At 42.4% G+C, this 22,330-nt stretch overlaps 1 protein-coding gene across 1 annotated transcript; it reads left to right on the top strand.

Annotated features, from left to right (window-relative positions):
- Positions 1 to 682: 682 nt before the first annotated feature.
- whamm (WASP homolog associated with actin, golgi membranes and microtubules) lies at positions 683 to 21,497 on the top strand. The gene is made up of 11 exons (XM_083759510.1): positions 683 to 1,317; positions 3,495 to 3,668; positions 4,964 to 5,114; positions 6,315 to 6,484; positions 9,224 to 9,416; positions 13,496 to 13,680; positions 14,511 to 14,597; positions 15,822 to 15,917; positions 16,120 to 16,474; positions 18,301 to 18,440; positions 19,273 to 21,497. The coding sequence occupies exons 1-11, from the start codon at positions 730 to 732 to the stop codon at positions 19,423 to 19,425; spliced, it is 2,292 nt and encodes a 763-aa protein (XP_083615636.1). The 5' UTR covers positions 683 to 729; the 3' UTR covers positions 19,426 to 21,497.
- The last annotated feature ends 833 nt before the right edge of the window (positions 21,498 to 22,330 follow it).

Below are 22,330 nucleotides of genomic sequence, written 5' to 3'. Positions count from 1 at the left end.
TTTTCCATTTAGTTTGCTTTGGTTTTGACATTGTTGTCAACATTACCATCCTAATTGTCTTTGCTGCATTTTGCAAAAGTGGTTCATTTGACGCTCGTCACGGCGGAACTATATGTTTTGCGCATCTTGCTACATTTACAACGTTAACGTCTACATAAGGTTCAGATTTCAAATATAAAGTGCTCACCCCGGCGCCACGGATGTTAGAATGTTGTACGAGCGGATATTAGCACCCGGGCCTTCCGTATTCTTCAATAAAAAGCATTTTAATCCGATCGGTTGACATTTCCCCCAAAAGGTGTAATCATGTATCAGAGTTCAATACACCTCCCAACCGATAGGGGTATGGTGAAAAAAACGGAGAAACTGGCAGGCGGTCGGGAAAAGATGGGTTTTATTATTGAACAATACGGAATGCTCGGGTGCTAACACACCCGAGCAAAATTCTAACATCCGAGCCCCGTGGGTGAGCACTTTATATTTGAAATCTGAACGTTTATGTACACTTAAACGTTGTAAATGTAGCAAAACAGGGTGAACAGGTGAAGTTGCGACATGACAGTCAGGTTTCAGGTCTAGGAAATCCCATGGGGGAGGGGAAATCCCCGGCCGACCACGTGACTCAAAGGTCAAAGTTGAACCTAAACACAGGAGTCCTACGTCATTGCAAATGGCGGACGGTGTAAACAACACAGAACATTAAAGTGTGTGGATAATATATTTACGCACATGATGAACAACGTCGAGTTTGAGCGTTTGGACAGCCTGGACGGCTGGGTCGCCATCAAAAGCAACATATTTGTTGAGAACGAGACCTTCAAGTTGGGATTCATCGTTCAGTGGAATGTGATCGAGTGTAAGTTTGCTGTCACCTGTCACAACAGAACGCTACAGCGGCTGAAGCGCAGGGAGCAGCTGGACACCGTGGACGGCGAGGGTGACACCAGCTGGGCCGGACTGTTCTCTGTCAACGACCTGGACAACATCCACCACCAGTTGTCATGCATCGCGGACGTCTTGGGACCTTATTTCCCAGATCTGTCCGCGTTTGAAGAGGGCAACATTTGGGACTTGCTATTTTTGAGTCGGAACAGGTCAGGTGGTGGTTCGGAGGAAGAGAGGGATTTTGACACGCCGTGTCGACAGCTGGAAAAGTATTTCAGCACTGCGATCGATGTCTGCGGACGCAAGATCGTGCTCGATCTCTTGTTCACGCAGGATGAGCCTGACATCGAGGAGTATTTTGAGAATCTGCAAGAGTTTAGGAAGAAGACCATGCAGGATGAAGTGGCAAGGACCAAGGAGAGCCTGCGGAAGGTGAGGCACAGGTGTAGTGTGTAGGCTAGCCATGAGTCCAGCATCTCTACCAAGCTCACCAGCATCCCAAATTATCCCTAGCCATGAGCCCAGCATCCAGCCATGACTATGAGCCCAGGCCAGCAAACACACACAGCATCCATACACCAAGCCCACCAGCATCCCTATGTATCCCTAGCCATGAGCCCAGCCTCCCTACACCAAGCCCACCTGCATCCCTACTACCCTAGCCGCAACAAGCGTTGACACTAAGGGTTGCCCACCTGCCCCTGGCAGATAAATAAAACTTTCGGGCAGGTGGAGTTTGCTTTTCAGTTTGCTTTCTACCGGCAAGTGCTCGTTTGAGAGGGGACACAACCGTCTATAAACACAACACGAGATTTCTGTGTAAACACTTCAACATGGTCAGAGCTCTCTCTCTGTCTTCTGGTCTGTGGAATGTAAAATAAGAGCACTGTTTACCTATAATGTGCTGTTTTCACTGTTGCTACACTTAAAAATATAAAATAACCCATAGTCATATTCATAGCTACGTAGTATCTAGGGTTTTTGCATAATAAATTAGGTATGACATATTTGTATCGCATTTACACATTATTTTATAATGGACAATTTACTTTTCGGGCAAGTTGGCATGATCTTTGGGCAAGTAGAACATGACCTGTACTTGCCTGTTCCTAATATACTGTATGTAAACGACATGACATCAGCTTGTGACTGCAATTTGTTCCTGTTCGCAGATGACTCAGCACTGCTGGTCTCGGACAGGAACAAACTGCAGGTTGAAAAGGCCCTCAGCTCTGAACTTAGTAGACTAGAAAAAACAACTGAATCCGTTCTATTTTGATCAAATCGTAATCTCAGCAATGCAGATGGCTTCTTGGTTAGAGTGGGTGACAATATTATCACACGAAAAGATGATATTACCTACCTAGGTTGCATCCTGGAGGCAAATCTTTCCGGTGATAAAATGGCCACCAACGTAATCAAAAAATTCAACCAAAGAACAATATTCCTATACAGGATCTCCTCACTGGTCAACACAATCACCTTGAAGACCTTAACAGGAGCACTCGTACAAGGTTTCTTCGACTATGCATGCACCTCCTGGTACTACAGCACCTCTAAGGCCCTCAAAACAAGGCTCCAGACTTCCCAAAACAAACTGGTCAGGCTACTACTTGGCCTCACTCCCAGAACCCACCTCACCCCTGCCCACTTTGACAGGATGGAATGGCTTAGGGTTGACGACAGAGTACAGCATCTTGCAATGGGTCTGGTCCACAAGATTCGCTACACCACCAAGATACCCATGTACCTGTCTAAATACTTCCTTAATGTTAACGAAGTCCACACCCACAACACCAGAGGGAGTTAAACAAACCATGTGCAACCCAGATTCGGCACAAACAAGGGACTAAATTAATTTCGCTCCTATGCCACCAAAATGTGGAACGCCCTACCAACAGTCATTAAGACATGCAAATCCCTTGACTCCTTCAAAACGGCTCTCAAAGGGCACCTACGGACGTCTGCAATTCGAAACTGGCCCCCATAAAATCTGAATCGCCCACCCACCCCTTTTCCCCCCTCACTGTATATGTTACTTTTCCCTTTTGACTATATAGATTAGAAGTGTATTTTCGTACATCTCCAAATGTTTTGATGAATTGAAAATGGTGGGCCCTATTGTAAACAAGTGTAATGCTTTATGGTGTCGTCAACTCACAGTTAACCGTTTTTGTATTGAGTTGTACATGAAATGTACTGTAATTCTGCAAACTGTTAATCAATCAATCAATCAATCAAAAAGCCTGACGGGCAAGTGCTTCTGAGACCTTAGTGTCATCCCCTGAGCAATTTGCAACACTTTTTGGTCTCAATCTAGAGTTGCAACCCCAACCATTGACAGCCCATACATAAAAAAGGTTTGAAAACATATTTTCAACATGGAAAAATAATCTCATAATTGCGATTAGGTGATTATGTAATAATATAAGTGTGACACGCATATACTTGAGAAGACAGTTACTGTGTGAATATGAACACGGAGCCCTTTTAACTCTGAGCACAAAGAGTGTGTGTGTGTGTGTGTGTGTGTGTGTGTGTGGTGTGTGTCGTGTGTGTGTGTGTGTGTGTGTGTGTGTGTGTGTGTGTGTGCGCGTGCGCGCGCGCAGTTTACACAGAGCCATGGCAGTGCAGACAGAATGGTTCTGCTACTCAACATCTACCAGGAGGAGGACGAGGCTTATCAGGACCTGGTAACGACTGCTACAACCTTCTTCCATTATCTGCTTCAGCCATTCAGAGATATGAGAGAGCTGGCCTGCCTGTACAAGATGGAGATCCTGGTACATAATACACTTTATCCCCTAATACAGACCTGTCTCTGGCCTACTTGTGACAAGGTGTTATAGTGTGTTTATCAAAAAAGAGTGTGGAGAAAAAGCTTTAATCCCTTTAGTAGTTATGCAAACAAGCCAGTACCTGCCACTACTGCCCACCCAGTAGGACTGACATTCCCGATTCCAACAGGATTGGGATGAGAGTGAAAGTCCACTCCCGCGGGAACCATAATGCAATTGCTTGCTTAATCTGTCAATATTATACAGTATACAGGCACTGTAACCACTATCATGTATTACTGTGTTGCAATATTTACTTGCAGTCACTGAAAATAATAATATTTTGATAATTGTATACTGTGGTTCTCAACTTTGTCTGGATCAAGGGCCACTTGAAAATCTTGAAAGTGGTCAGATGGGCATGCATCTTCATTCTTCTATTCTATTATTATACATTTATTTATATATTTTTTTATTGTAATGATGACAAAATAAATATAAATATAATCGGTTGTGCTCCGGCTCGGATCAATGGAACCAACATAGTATACTGTAAGTACCTAATACCTATTTGTTGACTCAGTTGTGCTCAAACTTCTTTTATGACTCAAGGACCCCAAAAGATTACACAGATGCTGTTTTATAAATTTTTACTACTTTTACTACTTCTTTTACTATTTTGAAAAACCTTACCTCAAATAGCCGATCTACAAGCTCCCAACGTGTCGATGTAGATCGGCTACTTGAACTATTTTAAAATGTTTTTCAAAATAGTAAAAAATGGCATATGTTTATGGATATGTGGTAAGATGGGGCCAATAGAGTCTGAAACTACACATCCCAGTTACCGAAAGCCGAGAACGGAAGCTGTCGTCATTTCCGTTCACGACAACATATTTTAAAATAGCTTTACATTTTATTTTAGAATTTCCATTTGTGCAAAGAATCAAGCTATATATATATATGCTTCTAATATTTAGATTAATATTAGGACAGTCTGGCTCACGAGATTATCCTCACGGGCCGAGGATAGGGAATCGCTGCTGTAGAAGTCCTGCAGTAAATCAGCAAAGTTGTCTGCTCTTTGCCTTACTGTCGGTGTTCTTTTTTTTATCACTTAAAAATTTATTAATTTTTGAACAAAGACAAAAGACAGAAACATACAGTACAAACATGAAAAAAACGAAATAAAATAAAATTGACATTGCGTTTCAAACCTTGCTTGTTACATTACATATATCTGTTTTTCATTCCCCCATACCCATATTCTGTTAAGTCTTAATGTCGGTGTTCTGTTGCAGAAATGTTTGGACTTTGAGGAGCTGGGTCCTAAAAGAATTGCAGAGCTGGAGAAGGAAGTGGAAGAGTGGAGCCGGAGAGCGGACGATGCAGTCTCCTCTATTCAGGACATCACCGTCAGCTACTTTGTATCGACTTCAAAGGCTCTGGCAGGTATAGACAGCCCTCTGTGAGTCTTTTAGTGCACTGTTCCTTTAAACGGCCTATTTGAGGGTCACAGACCAATTTGATTGGTCATGACTTTTGCTACATTAAAAAAAATATATATATTTCAAAATATATATTATTTGTAAATAAAAACAAAATAATAATTGAATACATTTTAAAACAAGCTAATTTAATAAATACCATGAATGAAAATAATAATAATTAAGAATGAGTGAAAATAGCCATAGATCAGATATTTTCACTAGTTTGGGTCCCGAGTAAACGGCTAATCTCTCTTTTGGGTCTCGAACTGAAAAGTTTGGGAACCACATAGTGTGTAGTTTATGTGAGAAGAGAGGTAGAGTAAGAGCAGGAGATATTTAACAAAAACAAAAGAAAAACGGGAACATGTAAAATAATCAAACATATACAATATGTACAGATGGCGTAGTAGCAGTCATAGTATTTATGTACATGATGTTGAGAACATAAGCATCATATGCAGATGTGTACATGTTCTTGTAGAATCATTAGCATTATATGCAGCTGTTTACATAATATTCTGCCATATGGCGAGCAGGGGAGGTAAAAAAAAGGAAATTGACAGCAGGTACAGTGTTCAGTTACTGTATAATAGGTACAGTATAGGGCCTATAGGCTATACTTTTGGGACAAGCCAGTAATGGTATGCATGTTTAATTTGGTACAAAATGGCTTTCCGTAGTTTTATTTGTATGCGGTATGAGGTCAGGTTGGTAAAAGTAAGGAATGAAATATTAGGAAGCACAGATGTATGGATGGTGAATATTTGGCCATAATTATATTATTATTACTCTGTTACAAGCACTTTGTATATCGTCACTGTCGGATTGAAACCTCATAATGTCCAAAACTGTTACTTTTCAGGATTCAAAATCAAATTCAAAAGTAGCAAATAGACGAGCAAAAACTGCATCACTTAGCACCGCGTCTCCAGCTTGTGGATCCTACCTGGGCCCTAACCCGAGGCCCCGTCTGGCCTTACTAATTGGCACACATTTATCACCCTACCCGGCCCGAAAACATCAATTAAAAAAAAAGAAAATCCATATATGGGCATTCACAGACCTGTAGTTTTTTCACACTTATTGCCCTCAGGGCGTCTTACTGGTATTACATACAGTATGTATTTGTAGTGTTTTAACAGAGCATCATTTACATGTCCAGGTATGGTGAAGCAGATGGAGGTTGATAAGAATCGCTTCGGACCGGCTGCTTGGGCCGCTGCCACTCCGAGGCTGGAGAAACTGCGCTTCATGTTGGCCAAAGAAACACTGCAGCACATGAGAGCAATGGAGATGTGCCTCAGCCGTAACAAAGACAGCATCAGGGAGAAGGTGTGTGCCTCACTTAACCCATTTAACCCATTTTGACCTGAGATCACGTTCTAAAAATGTCTTCCACATCCTGACAGTTTTCTGAAAAAGCTATGTTTCTATGGCAGTCGTTCTTCGATTTTTCAAAAATAGCAGACCTACAAGCTCGTAGCGCGCCACTCGGTGGCGCGCTATGAGCTTGTAGATCTGCTATTTTTCAATAGCTAAAGCACAACATAATGCTAACACCAAAATGTATATAATTTTGTCCATTATGAAAAAGGCTTATAAACACTGAATTTGAAAAACTAGAGATTTTGAAATGTTGGCCCATATCCCAACAAACAGCTTGACTGTAATATTTTTATTTTAAAATGTTCCAACTCGTTAACCCTTTTGAAAGCTTCCCCAGAAAACACTGATACGTTTTTAGATTTTCCAACATAATTATTATGAAATAAAATATTGACTGAAACGGTGGTTCAACACCACATTTTAAGGCCAGCTGATGACCGAATAATTGCCCATCCATAGTATATCTCCATCTGACTGTAACCTCATTCCAAATGTGCATGTGCTCTCAGGCATCACCAGTGCTGTGCCAAATCATACTTGTGTACGCTCGCTCCTCTCCGGCATGTCTGCATGTCTACAACAGGAGAGAATTAGAGAGCTAGCACAGTGCCAACGTGCTCTCCTGACTCCTATACCGTTCTCTTCTCTCGGTGTGTTCCAGAGTGATGTGAATCTGGCAGCCACAGGGCTTTGATCTATTTATACACTTGACTAGAAGCCCCTGGAAGCCCCCAGATGCTGCTCCGCCACGGCCCCCTTTTGTTCGTGTTTATGAGAGAATATGTGACGTGTGTACAAAGGTGTCAGCTGTGGTAGGTTTCTTTGTGATAATCAGAATGCATCTATTCATTCTGATTCACGTACCACCTTATATAAAGACATATGTCTACAGTATCTGTCTGCCTGTCTGTCAATGTCTGGCTAGTACTATCAATGTGTTTTTGAGGGGCGCTAGCCCATCCTATGTCCAGCTTTTAGTGTGCACAAACTTTGTCCTACACAAACATTACATTCTGTTGACAATGAATGGACAATTTGATGTCATAATGTAAACACAAACATTGCGTAACACGTTGTTGTATATGCTTTCAACTTCTCAACTGTCAGTAACAAGTCGGCGGTGAAATCACACCCGTGTGTGATTTCTATCACATATGTTTAGCTTTTATATTGTATTGCTGTACACTTTCAGCGCCTCCTGCTGGCCATTTGAAATGACCGCAGGGAGCCATGTAGATAGACACAGTAGATAGCCCAAAACGAGTAGAGGCACAAAATATCTTTCGAGCGGCAACCGACATGTATGTAGTATGATGGAAGAAAATCTAACTTGTGTGAAGTGAGCAGTGCCTTTCATCACATTGATCAGTGATCACGTATGATGTCATGTCAACAACATGATGTCCAATCATAATAATGAGCACACATACACACAAAGCTGTGCATAGGGGTGGCTGCACCGCTCCAAAAATGAAGATCACACTTGTGTGAAGTCAGCGGTGTCTTTCATCTCAATGATGACGTCTGATGATACAACATGACGTCGCGGACATTCCGTGCTCAAACGGACAAATACACAGACAGACAGACAGACAGAAAGACAGACATAACACAAAGCTAAAGCTGTGCAGCGGCTGCACCACTCAATCAGACCCATCTTAAGTGAGTGGTGCTGTACCGTACCTGTGCTGTATGTACTGTACTGTACAAGCGCTCCTCCCTGGCCTCTGTATGTGTGTCTGTGTCTGTGTTACTGTATTAGGCTGCACAACACCACAGTGACACTTGGTGGTGTGTTAGGCTGCGCAACAGTGACACTTGGTGGTGAAAATATGCTATTTCCGTGCTCGGACCCAGGGACACAGCCAGGGACACAGCCAGGCAGAGACACACATTGCTGGGCAATCATAGAGTGCTGCACCACTCAAAAAGAACAATAGGGCCCCTTGCTGATCTGGCTTGTATATCTCCATATGATTTGTGTGGATGCTGGTTGACAGAGGTGATAACGTGTGAATAAAGGTGTGCAATAACCCTGTCATCATGACAGCATAACAACATGTGCATGTATATCAGATGGTTGTGCATTTTTAATGCAAACAACACACCATTCTCTGAACCAAACATTCAGGGAACTGATTTAGCACCAGCGGTGGGCAAAGGCAAATTTGAGACCAGTGTTTATTTTGACAGCAAATCTTCCTTGAAATTCCTGAAAAACTCGTAGAAATATAGTGGAGTCAAAGGTACAATATTTGTCTTTAAAGAAAGACTGCGGAACAATTATACTAGTACAATATTTGTCTTTGAACGTTTGTGGACTGAAAGACCTAAGTATCTCAAAAGTAAAGATATGATCTTTTTTTTTTTTTTTTTTTTTTTTAAGATATTTTTTTGCGGCTTACGCCTTTTATTGATTTTTGAAGGGACAGACAGTAGGCTGACAGGAAACGGGAGAGAGATGGGGGGATGACATGCAGTAAAGGCCGTGTCGGGTCCGGGAGTCGAACCCGCGGCACACTGCGACTGGATTACCAGTCCGGTGCCCAGACCGTTACGCTACGGCCTGGGCCATGATCTTTTTTTTTATTCATTTAATTACAATACTCAAGTAAATGTATTTTGTTACCGTCCGTCAGCCACTGATTTAGTACCCTACCTCCTCCCCTTTCTTGTATCATATAGATGGCTGCTCTGTCTGCCTGTGAGCCAGCCCAGTCTGCGTGTGGTGAGGGCCAGCAGCAGGAAACCGTAGACCAACTGGAGTTGAGGTTCTATGAGGCTCAGCTGGAGCTCTACGACACCAAGTTTGAGATCCTGAAGAATGAGGAGCAGCTACTGGTGGCTCAGATAGACACCCTACGAAGACAGATTAAAGGTACACTGTAGTCAACCTGTGGGTCGGGGTTGCCCCACATGATTTTGGAGGGGTCCCCAGATGACAGTGAAATGACAATTTAATACCTTTTTTAATACCTGAAAGAAAGAAAAAACTAGACCATTCCCGCATCAAATGTAATCAACAAACTATACTATAGAAACTGGTCTGTGGAACTGAGTAAAATAAAATGTAATGCCTCAACTCCTACAATTCCAAGTGCTTCTTAGGGTGGGGGGGTCATTCCTATCAATTTGTTTTGCTATCAAAAGTTAAGTGCAAAATGTGTAAAGTTTGTGAACAAAGCCACACTAATGCGAGGTCCTAGTGTGGTGATACCTACATCTCCTTTAGGTCAAAATGAAATATCAATCTTTAGAATTACTTACTTGACTTCTATAAGTAGGTGTAATAGATACAAGATACTTTACATGCATAGATTTTACTTGCATGAGTTTCACATTATGTCCAGAGGTGTGACATCATTCTCATAGTGGCATGAGCTATTTTTGAGTGAACATACATGCATAGTTAGCTATACCTACATACAGACAAACCTTATTCCAGATGGCTTAGCCTTTAGCCGCATTTTAAAGGACCTGCGTTGCTTAAAGTCCCCACGGTAACGGGTACCGTTGCCCATAATCCATCTCGCCTTCATTTCTTTCCACCAACCTCACACTGACCCCTCGGTGTGGCGGTTCTTGCATTCTTTATTTTGTTTTGCTGAGAACAAGATTAGAAATAAGTTTAGGATTAGGCTGGCATAGTTTTACTGGGGTTAAGTTTAGGAATAGGGTTAGGTTTAACCATTTTAAGCATAATTTCCCTGGGCTACTTTAGGAATACCAGGTTGAGCCGTGGTGACAGAATGGACCTGTAGTTCAGTGGTGACAGAATGGACCTGTAGTTCAGTGGTGACAGAATGGACCTGTAGTTCAGTGGTGACAGAATGGACCTGTAGTTCAGTGGTGACAGAATGGACCTGTAGTTCAGTGGTGACAGAATGGACCTGTAGTTCAGTGGTGACAGAATGGACCTGTAGTTCAGTGGTGACAGAATGTACCTGTAGTTCAGTGGTGACAGAATGTACCTGTAGTTCAGTGGTGACAGAATGGACCTGTAGTTCAGTGGTGACAGAATGGACCTGTAGTTCAGTGGTGACAGAATGGACCTGTAGTTCAGTGGTGACAGAATGTACCTGTAGTTCAGTGGTGACAGAATGGACCTGTAGTTCAGTGGTGACAGAATGGACCTGTAGTTCAGTGGTGACAGAATGGACCTGTAGTTCAGTGGTGACAGAATGGACCTGTAGTTCAGTGGTGACAGAATGGACCTGTAGTTCAGTGGTGACAGAATGGACCTGTAGTTCAGTGGTGACAGAATGGACCTGTAGTTCAGTGGTGACAGAATGGACCTGTAGTTCAGTGGTGACAGAATGTACCTGTAGTTCAGTGGTGACAGAATGGACCTGTAGTTCAGTGGTGACAGAATGTACCTGTAGTTCAGTGGTGACAGAATGGACCTGTAACATACAGTACATTTGGAACTATCCCATTGAGATAGAATGAGCACTTCCGCATTCCATTGTTTCAATGGGAGTCAACGCTAGTGTCACTCTCATACTAGATCATGCTGGGTTGTAGGTCGGTTGCAACACCTCCTGTCTGAGCAATCGTCTGTTGTGATTAGGACTGTTTTCTTATGTTTTTTCTTATTTGTCAGTTATGACAAATAACTTAAACGTACAAATAAGTTGCTGACACATTCAAGAATTTTGTATAATTCTTTCTTTCCAAAGAAACGGAAATAGTTGATCTGATAGTAGATCTGGCATTTCTGCTATTTTTTCAAAATGGAAACGATTGACAATTGTGCAAAAATAATTGCGATTAGGCGATTATGTAATAAATGTGACAGGCCTAGTTGTGATCAAACAGCAGTTCTACTACATGACCTTTACCGTCTACTTTAACACACTCTGGCGTTCCGTCATTCAAAGGTCTCTCTAGAGTCTAGTCTAGCCCAGCGTGTTAGATGTGACACATTACTTTCCTCATGGATTCATTCATATAACCAGAACATTCAAAGTACACAACAGGGCGAGGTTAGAAATACTGACCTGACGAAGATCTGTCAAGATCGAAACGTTGTCGATTCAATAAAGTAATTCTTTACCAAAAGAATGGTGTGCAGGCCCTACCTCCTTCCATAATTGCCTTATTGGCCCTGCACCCACTGTCGAGGTGCGTGTAAATAGGTATGCTCCGAGGTTAGAAAGTCAGGTGAGGTGAGCGATAATAAAAGGGAATGGGCGGGATCGAGGTTATCACAGACTGTGTGCAAATCATAGAGAGAAGAGAACACAAGGTTAATTTTCATTTCTAGATTTAATGAATTGTAATTATGGAAACACATATTGTCACTGTCCGGCAGAAACCAGCTAATCAGCTGACTTTGTAGGTAATCACGCTGCTTGAACAAAACAAATTTAGCACTGCTAGAAACCAGCTAACTCAATTTTATTTTTTCATAAATCAATGCTATTGAACACCCTTTATGTCTATGTGTTGGTTTAAAAAAAATGTAATGAATGAAAAGTAGTTCGCAGGCAAGCATCTGATAACATATAAAGTCGAAATACCACATTTGAGAGGCAGTGTATTGCTTTGTTTTAAAAATATATGGTTTTCTTTTCCTGAACAATGAACATTTTGGAGTTAGCTGGTTTTCTGCCAGCAGAGATTTACTGCACTCACACACTTGTGGCCACTGCCTGCCTGTGTGTTTCACAGTGGTGTAATGCATGTAACTAAGTACATTTACTTAAGTACTGTACTTAAATACAATTGTGAGGTATTTGTACTTTAGTATTTAAAATTTACTTTTGCTTCTACATCTCAGAGGCAAATATTGTACTTGTAGATTAATTTATAGTATATTGTTACAAAACATACATTACCCATTTCAGCCCTATATACAGTATTACGGCAATTAGAAAATAGCTGATATATAAGCTCACAATGTGTCGTATTGTGGGCGTACATTTTTATTTACTCGAGTACTTCTACCTTGCAGTATTGATACTTTTACTTAAGTAAAACAAAAATGTGAGCACTTTTTCCACTGCCTCAGCCTGCCTGTGTTTGTTCCAGAGCTGCGTGAGGAGGTTGTGTACTACGATGTGTGTTTGTTCCAGAGCTGCGTGAGGAGGTTGTGTACTACGATGTGTGTTTGTTCCAGAGCTGCATGAGGAGGTTGTGTACTACGATGTGTGTTTGTTCCAGAGCTGCGTGAGGAGGTTGTGTACTACGATGTGTGTTTGTTCCAGAGCTGCGTGAGGAGGTTGTGTACTACGATGTGTGTTTGTTCCAGAGCTGCATGAGGAGGTTGTGTACTACGATGTGTGTTTGTTCCAGAGCTGCGTGAGGAGGTTGTGTACTACGATGTGTGTTTGTTCCAGAGCTGCGTGAGGAGGTTGTGTACTACGATGTGTGTTTGTTCCAGAGCTGCGTGAGGAGGTTGTGTACTACGATGTGTGTTTGTTCCAGAGCTGCATGAGGAGGTTGTGTACTACGATGTGTGTTTGTTCCAGAGCTGCGTGAGGAGGTTGTGTACTACGATGTGTGTTTGTTCCAGAGCTGCGTGAGGAGGTTGTGTACTACGATGTGTGTTTGTTCCAGAGCTGCGTGAGGAGGTTGTGTACTACGATGTGTGTTTGTTCCAGAGCTGCGTGAGGAGGTTGTGTACTACGATGTGTGTTTGTTCCAGAGCTGCGTGAGGAGGTTGTGTACTACGATGTGTGTTTGTTCCAGAGCTCCGTGAGGAGGTTGTGTACTACGATGTGTGTTTGTTCCAGAGCTGCGTGAGGAGGTTGTGTACTACGATGTGTGTTTGTTCCAGAGCTGCGTGAGGAGGTTGTGTACTACAATGTGTGTTTGTTCCAGAGCTGCATGAGGAGGTTGTGTACTACGATGTGTGTTTGTTCCAGAGCTGCGTGAGGAGGTTGTGTACTACGATGTGTGTTTGTTCCAGAGCTCCGTGAGGAGGTTGTGTACTACAATGTGTGTTTGTTCCAGAGCTGCGTGAGGAGGTGGTCTACTACGATGTGTGCGAGGACCCTGAGGAGCTACAGAGCCTGGCGTACACTGGTGTCCAGCAGGCGGACTCCTCTGGCCTCCGGCAGCTGAAGAGACGCCTGCAGACGCTGGAGACCAAGAGAGGCAGCATCTGTGCTCGGAGGGCGTACCTCCGCAACAAGAAGGTACCCCTGCAAACATCATACGATGCCTGTGCTGGCCTGTTTGAATCCTTTTATTTTTGCCAAGTGCTTGAAAAGCACTCGTAAGCCAATGGGAGTCTTACCCATAAAACCCATAGTCTACTCTGAACCGCATAAAAACCATACTAGTCTAAACACCGCAACGCGGAGCGAGTGGCAACAGAAGATAATGTTATGAGCTAACCAACAATAGAATGTCGGAAACTAACGAAAACGGGCGCTACAAGACCTTGTTACAGTTATCTTGTTGGCAGTTATGACTGACTGAGTCATTCTTTTTTCTAATATCTTGTTTTGGGGGGGAGGGATAGTACATTTAACTAACTTGACCCCGGATAATAATACATAAAGAGAAGATATGTACCTGCCTGGTCAAACTATTATTGGCATGTAGTAAAAAAAAAAGAAGCAATTGCAAGGCTACAGTACATGTATATGTGACCCTCCAGTTTGTGAGCGGTGGCTGGGAAGTGTGGAGGAGATATTTGTAATGTAGAAACTAACTCATCACTTGAGATTGTAAGAGGATCTATTCCTCAAACAATGGGAGAAATGGACTGAATAATAGAACCCAACAACACCAATAATACTGATGGACATTGAACCTTTACATGAACCCTTACTGTTACTGTAACTGTATGGCAATCTGCAAATAAAAATTAAGTTATAGAAAGAATTAAAGGGAGAGAGACGGGGAGTGACACGCTGCAAAGGTTATCGGGCTGGGGAGTCGAACCTGCGACTCGCTGTAACCGTGTGTGTGTGTGTGTGTGTGTGTGTGTGTGTGTGTGTGTGTGTGTGTGTGTGTGTAGGACCAGTGTGTGGATGCCCAGCAGCAGAAGAGCAGAGCAGAACAGCAGGGCTCCACCTCCTTCAGCCAGCACCACCACGTCCACCTGGTGAGTCGCTATGACAACAGGGGAAAACACACCCACCAGAGAGAGAGATGGATATTCTGTTAACCACTTGAACACCACTGATTCTTGGGGGGGCAGAGTGGTGGGCAGACAATAGCGGTCGAGCTCTGTTCATGCAGTCCTGGATTGTGACAAGCTGGAGTTTCAAATACCGTAATTTCCGGACTATAAAGCACACCTGAATATAAGCCGCACCAGCTAAATGTAGGGAAAAAAACAAATGTGTACATATACAAGCCGCACTGGACTATAAGCCGCATAGATGCCATAGACATATAGATAGATTTAGAAGGTCCCCTAGTGGCCGTTGCTGTAAAAATCCATAGATTAGTCGCACCGTTGTATAGGCTGCAGGGTTCAAAGCATGGGAAAAAAGTAGTGGCTTTTACCGGAAATTACGGTACATTGTTTTCAACAAGGCGCAGATATCAGCAATTTTAGGCATGTGTGCAACATGACAACTGTTATGTTAAGTGACAACTAAAATCTCTGTATGAAATCGTAAAAAAAAATGTCCGTCAGTTATATATGGTGCCCAGGTCTTATGATATCATCAGTGATGGAGATCCCTGATGTCATAGTAAATGCGACCTGCTGTCGCAATTAGGCCCATATATGGAGATCCCTGATGTCATCAATATTGGCCAGCAACTCTACATCTGACTCAAACCTCAAAACCTGTTCTGACTCAAACCTCAAAACCTGTTCTGACATTCCATATGTCCATATGAATAGATAGAAGGAAACGAGAATGGACTGGTTTTAGTCATATTTTACTCAACTGAAATGTTTAGTTTTAGTCGACTAAATATCATAAGATTTTAGTCTACTAAATATACAGTTGGCGGTGCCTTTACACTTGGTTGCAGGCTGAAAATAGCCGATCTACAAGCTCACAGTACGAAGCGTTGTGAGCTTGTAGAGTAGCAGTGCGACACCCGAGCGCAACCAAACATAAAAGGACTTGTCTTTTAGTTCTACTGGATCTCTTCTCCAATAGTCCCTCCCTAACATTTTAGTCTAGTTTTTATTTGTTGCCAAAAAATTGTCAGTATATTTAGTGTTAGACAGCATAGCTTGGTTTTTATTTAGTTTTTATTTGGTTTTCGCCTGTGAAAAAAGGTAGTCAACGAACATCTTTCGTCATGGTTTTTAGTCGAAGAAAGATGACCACTGCGGTGGTCTCACTCTGTCTCCTGTCCGCAGAAACGAGAGAAGAGGAAAGAGGAGGACCAGAGGAGGAAGGAGTGGGTGGACCAGGAGCGAGAGAAGACCCTGAGCCGGTTACGATCCTTCAGAGAAGTCAGTCTCTCTCTCTCTCTTAGATTTGTTTAACTGTTTTCAAATTTATAAAATTGTTTTACATTTTCTTTAAAAACCTACTGTTTAGGAAACAGGAAAAGATTGCGTGTGACTGTGCTGTGATGTTTTCACTGCCTCGTTTCTAAACCTCCCCCCCCCCCCCCCCCCCCCCTCTCTCTCTCTCTCTCTCTCGTCTCCCCAGAAGCGACCGGGCCACTATATAATGAAGACCCCTCGTTGCCGGACGTCCTCCTCCGAGCCCTCCCTGTCCCAGCCTCTGTCCATTGTGACCCTGGGCCCCTCCCCCTCTCCCTTGTCTGCAGGGAACAAGGCCCCCAAGAGACAACCACAGTCCACCAAACCCAAAGACATCCCTGTCCAGATCTATGCCCCTCCCCCTCCACCACCTCCCCCCCCACCCCCGCTCCCTCCACCCAACCTGCCTCCGCCACCTCCACGTCCTCCCGCTCCTCCCGCTCACGAGGACGCGCCCAAGGAGCTCAGTGAGAAGGAGGCGGCCCCTTTCCCGGCCAGGAGCACCCTCAAGCAAAACATAGGTGAGCAATGACTCCATGCTCAGCCCTCTGTGTTAAGGCTGGGCCATCAAAACATAGGTGAGCAATGACTCCATGCTCAGCCCTCTGTGTTAAGGCTGGGTCATCAAAACATAGGTGAGCAATGACTCCATGCTCAGCCCTCTGTGTTAAGGCTGGGTCATCAAAACATAGGTGAGCAATAACTCCATGCTCAGCCCTCTGTGTTAAGGCTGGGCCATCAAAACATAGGTGAGCAATGACTCCATGCTCAGCCCTCTGTGTTAAGGCTGGGCCATTAACCCAAAATATATTTAAATGACTTATTTAGAACCAGTAGCCGACTTCTAGCCAAATTATCGAGAAGTAAGGTCTTGGTTTTTGATAGTCTTTCTCTCTCTCTTATATCAACAAATCAAAAAGCAAATGAAGAAATTGTAATAGATGTTTTTTGTAATCGACTGTCTGATCAACCACTATACTACAGAAATAGTGAAAAAAGCTGAGCTACAAGCTCACAATGCTCCATCGCAACACGATGCACTGTGCTTGGATTTAATGTTCATTAAACATGATCAAGGCAAAAGTTTAAAATAATGCTTTTTAGCGCAAATCTAAAATGACACTTTTCCCATTTTAATGGGTTATTGAGTTTTCCTGGTTTTCCTAACCAGTGCAAAGTGCAGTGCAGTGCAGTCTTGGCTCAAACTCCCAGCAGAGTAAACCAAACCTAACTTGTGGCCATCTCAGTAAGTGTGAGTTCAAGCTAGGATGTGTGAACTATTACTCCTGACCCCTCTGAAGGTTGTGTGCAGTGGTGGAATGTAACTAGTTAGTTACTTGTTACTTTGTAGATTTTGATCACAAAAACATTACAACAACTTTAGTTGTACTATAGCCATTTGAAAATGGCAGATCTACAAGCTCACAAGCATGTAGATCTGCTATTTTCAAAAGATTTCTATACATATTGAACTAGTAAAATGAGTACCGTACTTGACTTGTACAATGAGTGCAAACTTTTAACGACATTTTAAATTACAGACTTTTACTGTATGTAAAAAACATAAAACACGTGTGTGTGTGTGTGTGTGTGTGTGTGTGTGTGTGTGTGTGTGTGTGTGTGTGTGTGTGTGTGTGTGTGTGTGTGTGTGTGTGTGTGTGTGTGTGTGTGTGTGTGTGTGTGTGTGTGTGTGTGTGTGTGTGTGTGTGTGTGTGTGTGTGTGTGTGTGTGTGTGTGTGTGTAATCCACACTGTCCTTTATCATCACTGGCCCAAGGGAGGCCCTGTTGATGTTCACGTTTAGACTTGGGAACAGTGTCTTATTTAGCTGAACCTTATTTGAGAAAATGTTGGAACATTGAGTATGTATGACGTGTAGATCAATGTGCATGTGGGAAAGTGCTCTGTAAAGATTTGTTTTGTAGTCAAAGCAGTGATGAACTGCATATCTTATTCTGGTGGTGCCCTCAATTCCTTTAAGTTTCAGCTTTGCAACCATACTCCCCCCGGAACCCAAAGACTTTGGTTTCCCGGGAAAAAGTTTTCCAAAATATTGTGAAAGTAAAGATAAGCATAGAAAACGTTATACAATATAGAGACACGGGGCTCTATTTTCGTCCATGCTAAACCCCTTATCCCTAAACTACTTTGCCTTTTTTCACTATTTTGAAAAACATTTTTGAATAGTTAAAATAGCCAATCTACATCAACATGTAGATTGAAAGTAGCAAAGTAGTTTAGGGATAAGGGGTTTAGCATGGACGAAAATAGAGCCCATAGTGTATGGTGGTCTGTTCTTTGAAGTGAATAATAATCAGCGTCTCTCTCTCTCTCTCCATATTAACTAGGAACTATGGATGAAGTGTTGGCCTCTTTACAGCGTGGTCAGATCCATCTTCGTAAGGTCCCAGCTCCCACAGCGCGCTCTGGAGGGGACCTAAGGAACAATCTGATGTCTGCCATTCGCGAAGGGGTCACCCTGAAGAAGGTGAGACATGCGGCACTAGGGTTTGAAGTGAATACGATTGGCATGTGTTGTTGTGTTTACTAAACGTGGTTTCAACTGGAGTGTTGAAGCGTTTTTGAGTTGAGTTTTTGGTAGCCTATGAATCTATTAATGTACCATCTCTCTTGTCATTTCACAAATTTTTGTGAATGTTGTGACAGTCGTTTAGCTCCTTTTAATGTGAAAATATTTCACATTGTACCATGAAATCCATTCAAAGGTAGTGACGCGGTCACTGGACCTAGCTGTCCAGGCACCTAGGCTGGTTATCCAGCCTGACAGCGCGTTGCGTGTTTGTGTCCCGATCCCAACGACCTTTGCTACGTGTATTCTTCCCCATATCTCTCCCCGTTTCCCGTCAACCTACTGTGAGCTATCAATAAAGGCAAGAAGCCTCCCCCCCCCCCCCCCTCCCCAAAAAAAAGCTAGTGGCGCCTGAACTGGCAGCATCGTACACGTGATAATGGTGGGGGTAATGATCTGAGAGGGCGTTTAACCCTAAATAAGATTGCGTGACCTCAAAGTACTCCAGGATTCAGAGCTTAACCCATTTTGGGCTGGAACCCCTTTTGGTGTTAGCATTATGTTATGCTTTAGCTATTGAAAAATAGCAGATCTACAAGCTCATAGCGCGAGTGGCGCGCTACGAGCTTGTAGGTCTGCTATTTTCGAAAAGTCAAAGAATGACTGACATAGAAACATAGCTTTTTCAGAAAACTGTCAGGATGTAGAAGACATTTTTAGAATCTGATCTCAGGTCAGAATGGGAGTCTGAAGTGGCCAAACTAAAAGGTAAACTGTGGTGGTGCTGCAGGTGGTGGCTGGCCGTCCAGACAGTCCAGACAGTGCAGATAATGAGCTGGAGCGCAGCATCAAGGCGGCCATGCAGAGGATGAAGAAGGTGGCGGCCGACTCTGATGAGGACGGAGAGGACGAAGAGACACCCTCTGGAGAATGGGACAGCTGATTATACACACACACACACACACACACACACACACACACACACACACACTCTAATATGATCATATCTGATTTAGGTTATTTCCCCTGTAGTATCAACATGTAGCACCCATCTACTGTAGAACACAGAAATGCTGCACTATAGAAATCAGCGATTCCCAACCTGTGGTGGGCTGTGAGGTTATTTCAAGTGGACCCCCAAACAACTGGCAAACACTAAAGGTGCGTTCAGAACTTTTTTTTGTCTTTCTAGTAACTTCAATCTCTTCACTTTGGTCGCGCTGGTCAGCGCTGCTAAAAATGTGTCCCGTCACTTTTTTGCGACTCGATCGTGGGAAAAAACAATCTTGTTGTCAAAACGCACACACCAACCGACCCTATGTTTTCCTCCATCCCAGTCCGGCGCAGCAACTGTACTGACCTGACAGAGCGAAAGTACACGTGGACTTAATTGACTGTGTTATTTTATTTTATTGTGTACCCTCTCTGGGGATACAAAAACACCCAAAACGAGAGAAAGATTGAGCAACTATTTTCTACTTCTTATTTTGACATATTGATAATAATATCTTGAATTTATATTGCGCCTTTCATGAACCCTAGGACGCTACAAAAATATATAGATCTCATCATCGTTTATAATCAAGATGTCAAAAAAACACATGCCGAGTCGGGCATGTGTTTCACCTCCTTCCCACTGCCCAGGGAGATTGAGCAGAACCGCTTGAGGAGATAAGATCAGTATACTTCGTTCACGACGCCCCATTCACCTCGTTTGCACTGCTTGATGTAACATTGCGCGGTCGCACCATGTCGCGTCTTTGCATTGACTTTGTGCGTAATCACACCCCTTGAACAAAACTAATATACCGGTATTCAGGTCTGAATGCACCCTGATTTTTTTTTATGAAATAATATTAAGACAGACAAAAAGGTCATGGTATTTTTCTTTAAAAGCTTGAACAATTAGTTTGCATTATGATACCGATATATATGCACTGTAAGTATTCTATGTTAGTTACGTTGAACCAACACATTCGGCTGCTGTGTTAAGTGGTCAGATGGGTGGGCCGCGAACGCTTTCAAGATTTTCAAGTGGCTGCTGAAGCAGAAATGTTGGGAATCGCTGATGTAAATTACTGTATTGATCAGAACTTTGTTTAGAGAAGCTTTGTAGGTCTAAGAAAAGAAGTGTGTGCTTCAAGCAGAGAAGAGAGGGACATCTCTTTTAACCGCTACAGCTCAACTATCGCCCAATATCAATATCAGAAACCTCTTATCCATAATAAGAGTTAGAATATTATTCTAACTCTGTTATTTCCGTAAATTAATGCCCTACTTGATCACACTACACTAGAGCATCACACAAAAGCATCAAAAGTATCTGCAAGATCAGACTGCTACTTTTGCTATTTTTGAATATTAATGCCTCAAAAGTAACAGTTTTGGAACATATTATGAGGTTTCCACCTGGGCGGGATATATTTTTATGTTTTAGCTGACTACTCTTTACTGACATTATCGTCTTGGACTTCATGATTTGACAAATATACGTCCCATAAATGCTCCACAAACCATTAGGTTTGTCTATTGTTACTAATCAGTCGATATTAAAGGTATTATAGTGCATACTATTCATTACAATCTACATGTTTACGCTGTTTTAGTGTACGGTTATTTGTGTTTGAGTTAAAAATGTATAGTATATATATACTGTATGATGCCATAAGAGACGAATCTTTAATACTGGATTCTTCCTGCCCTTCCTAAACCACTTTGGTAAACACTTGTTGCATCGCAATGGATTAATATCATACCATGTTCGGTGCAACTTGAAATCTCCAACAAACATGTTAATGTTAAATGTTAATAACATTGTTATTTTGAACCTGCAACACAGCACTTGATTTACTTGGGACATTTGTAACAGATGGATGGTTAACAATTAAGATGACTATGATGCACTGATATTTTTTATTTTATTTTATCTCTTTTCCTGATTCATTACAGTGTGAAATCAGATAAGTGCCTTGACAATTCTGATTACTTTTCAGATGTCATCTACAATTAAAATGTTTGCAGATAATGTAACAATAGTTCTGTCGTATTTTATTTATATATTTTTTTAAATTCATTTAGGACCTAGTCTAAAATCTCTGGTTTTATTCAATATTGAATGTTAAACGATGGAACCCAAAATCTTTGTACCAAATAATTCAACTTGCTTAAAAAAGATGAAATTATCAATAAAACTGATCAAGTAGTTGGTCAGGATCTTACATTTACAACTATTCAATAGTCATTGTAAGATATGGATCACCAAAGCTCTGAATATATTAATTAATGTGGGTGAATAATGTCAATCAAGTGATTGTCAAGGTGGTGTAACTATAGAGGGAGAGATTTTGTGTATAGTGCAAGAAAACCATGGTCTGAAATCACATACTAACGTACTACTACCCAGTATGCTGTTTGCAGCCTACTATTTAGTATCTACTAAGCAGTATAGGTTTCAGTTCAGATATTGACCAGTATATTGACACCAGGATACAGCACTATAGCTCTTTAACCGTAGGCCATACAATCCAAATTATTTCCCCTCGGATTCCATGGATTATGATGCAACTCCCCAAATGAGCCACTCCCATTTCCATTCCACCAGTTTTCTGCCAACGTTGCTGGACCATAATAAACTACCTGACATGGCAGAGACCTGTGAGTGTGGACCACAATAATCTACCTGACATGGCAGAGACCTAGTGTGGACCACAATAATCTACCTGACATGGCAGAGACCTAGTGTGGACCACAATAATCTACCTGACATGGCAGAGACCTAGTGTGGACCACAATAATCTACCTGACATGGCAGAGACCTGTGGACCACAATAATCTACCTGACATGGCAG

Source organism: Protomyctophum parallelum (assembly GCF_964188405.1).
Source record: "Protomyctophum parallelum genome assembly, chromosome: 2".
NCBI classification, from domain to species: domain Eukaryota; kingdom Metazoa; phylum Chordata; class Actinopteri; order Myctophiformes; family Myctophidae; genus Protomyctophum; species Protomyctophum parallelum.
The sequence above is the reverse complement of the archived record's forward strand: the minus strand, read 5'-3'. Positions and strand labels throughout refer to the sequence as shown.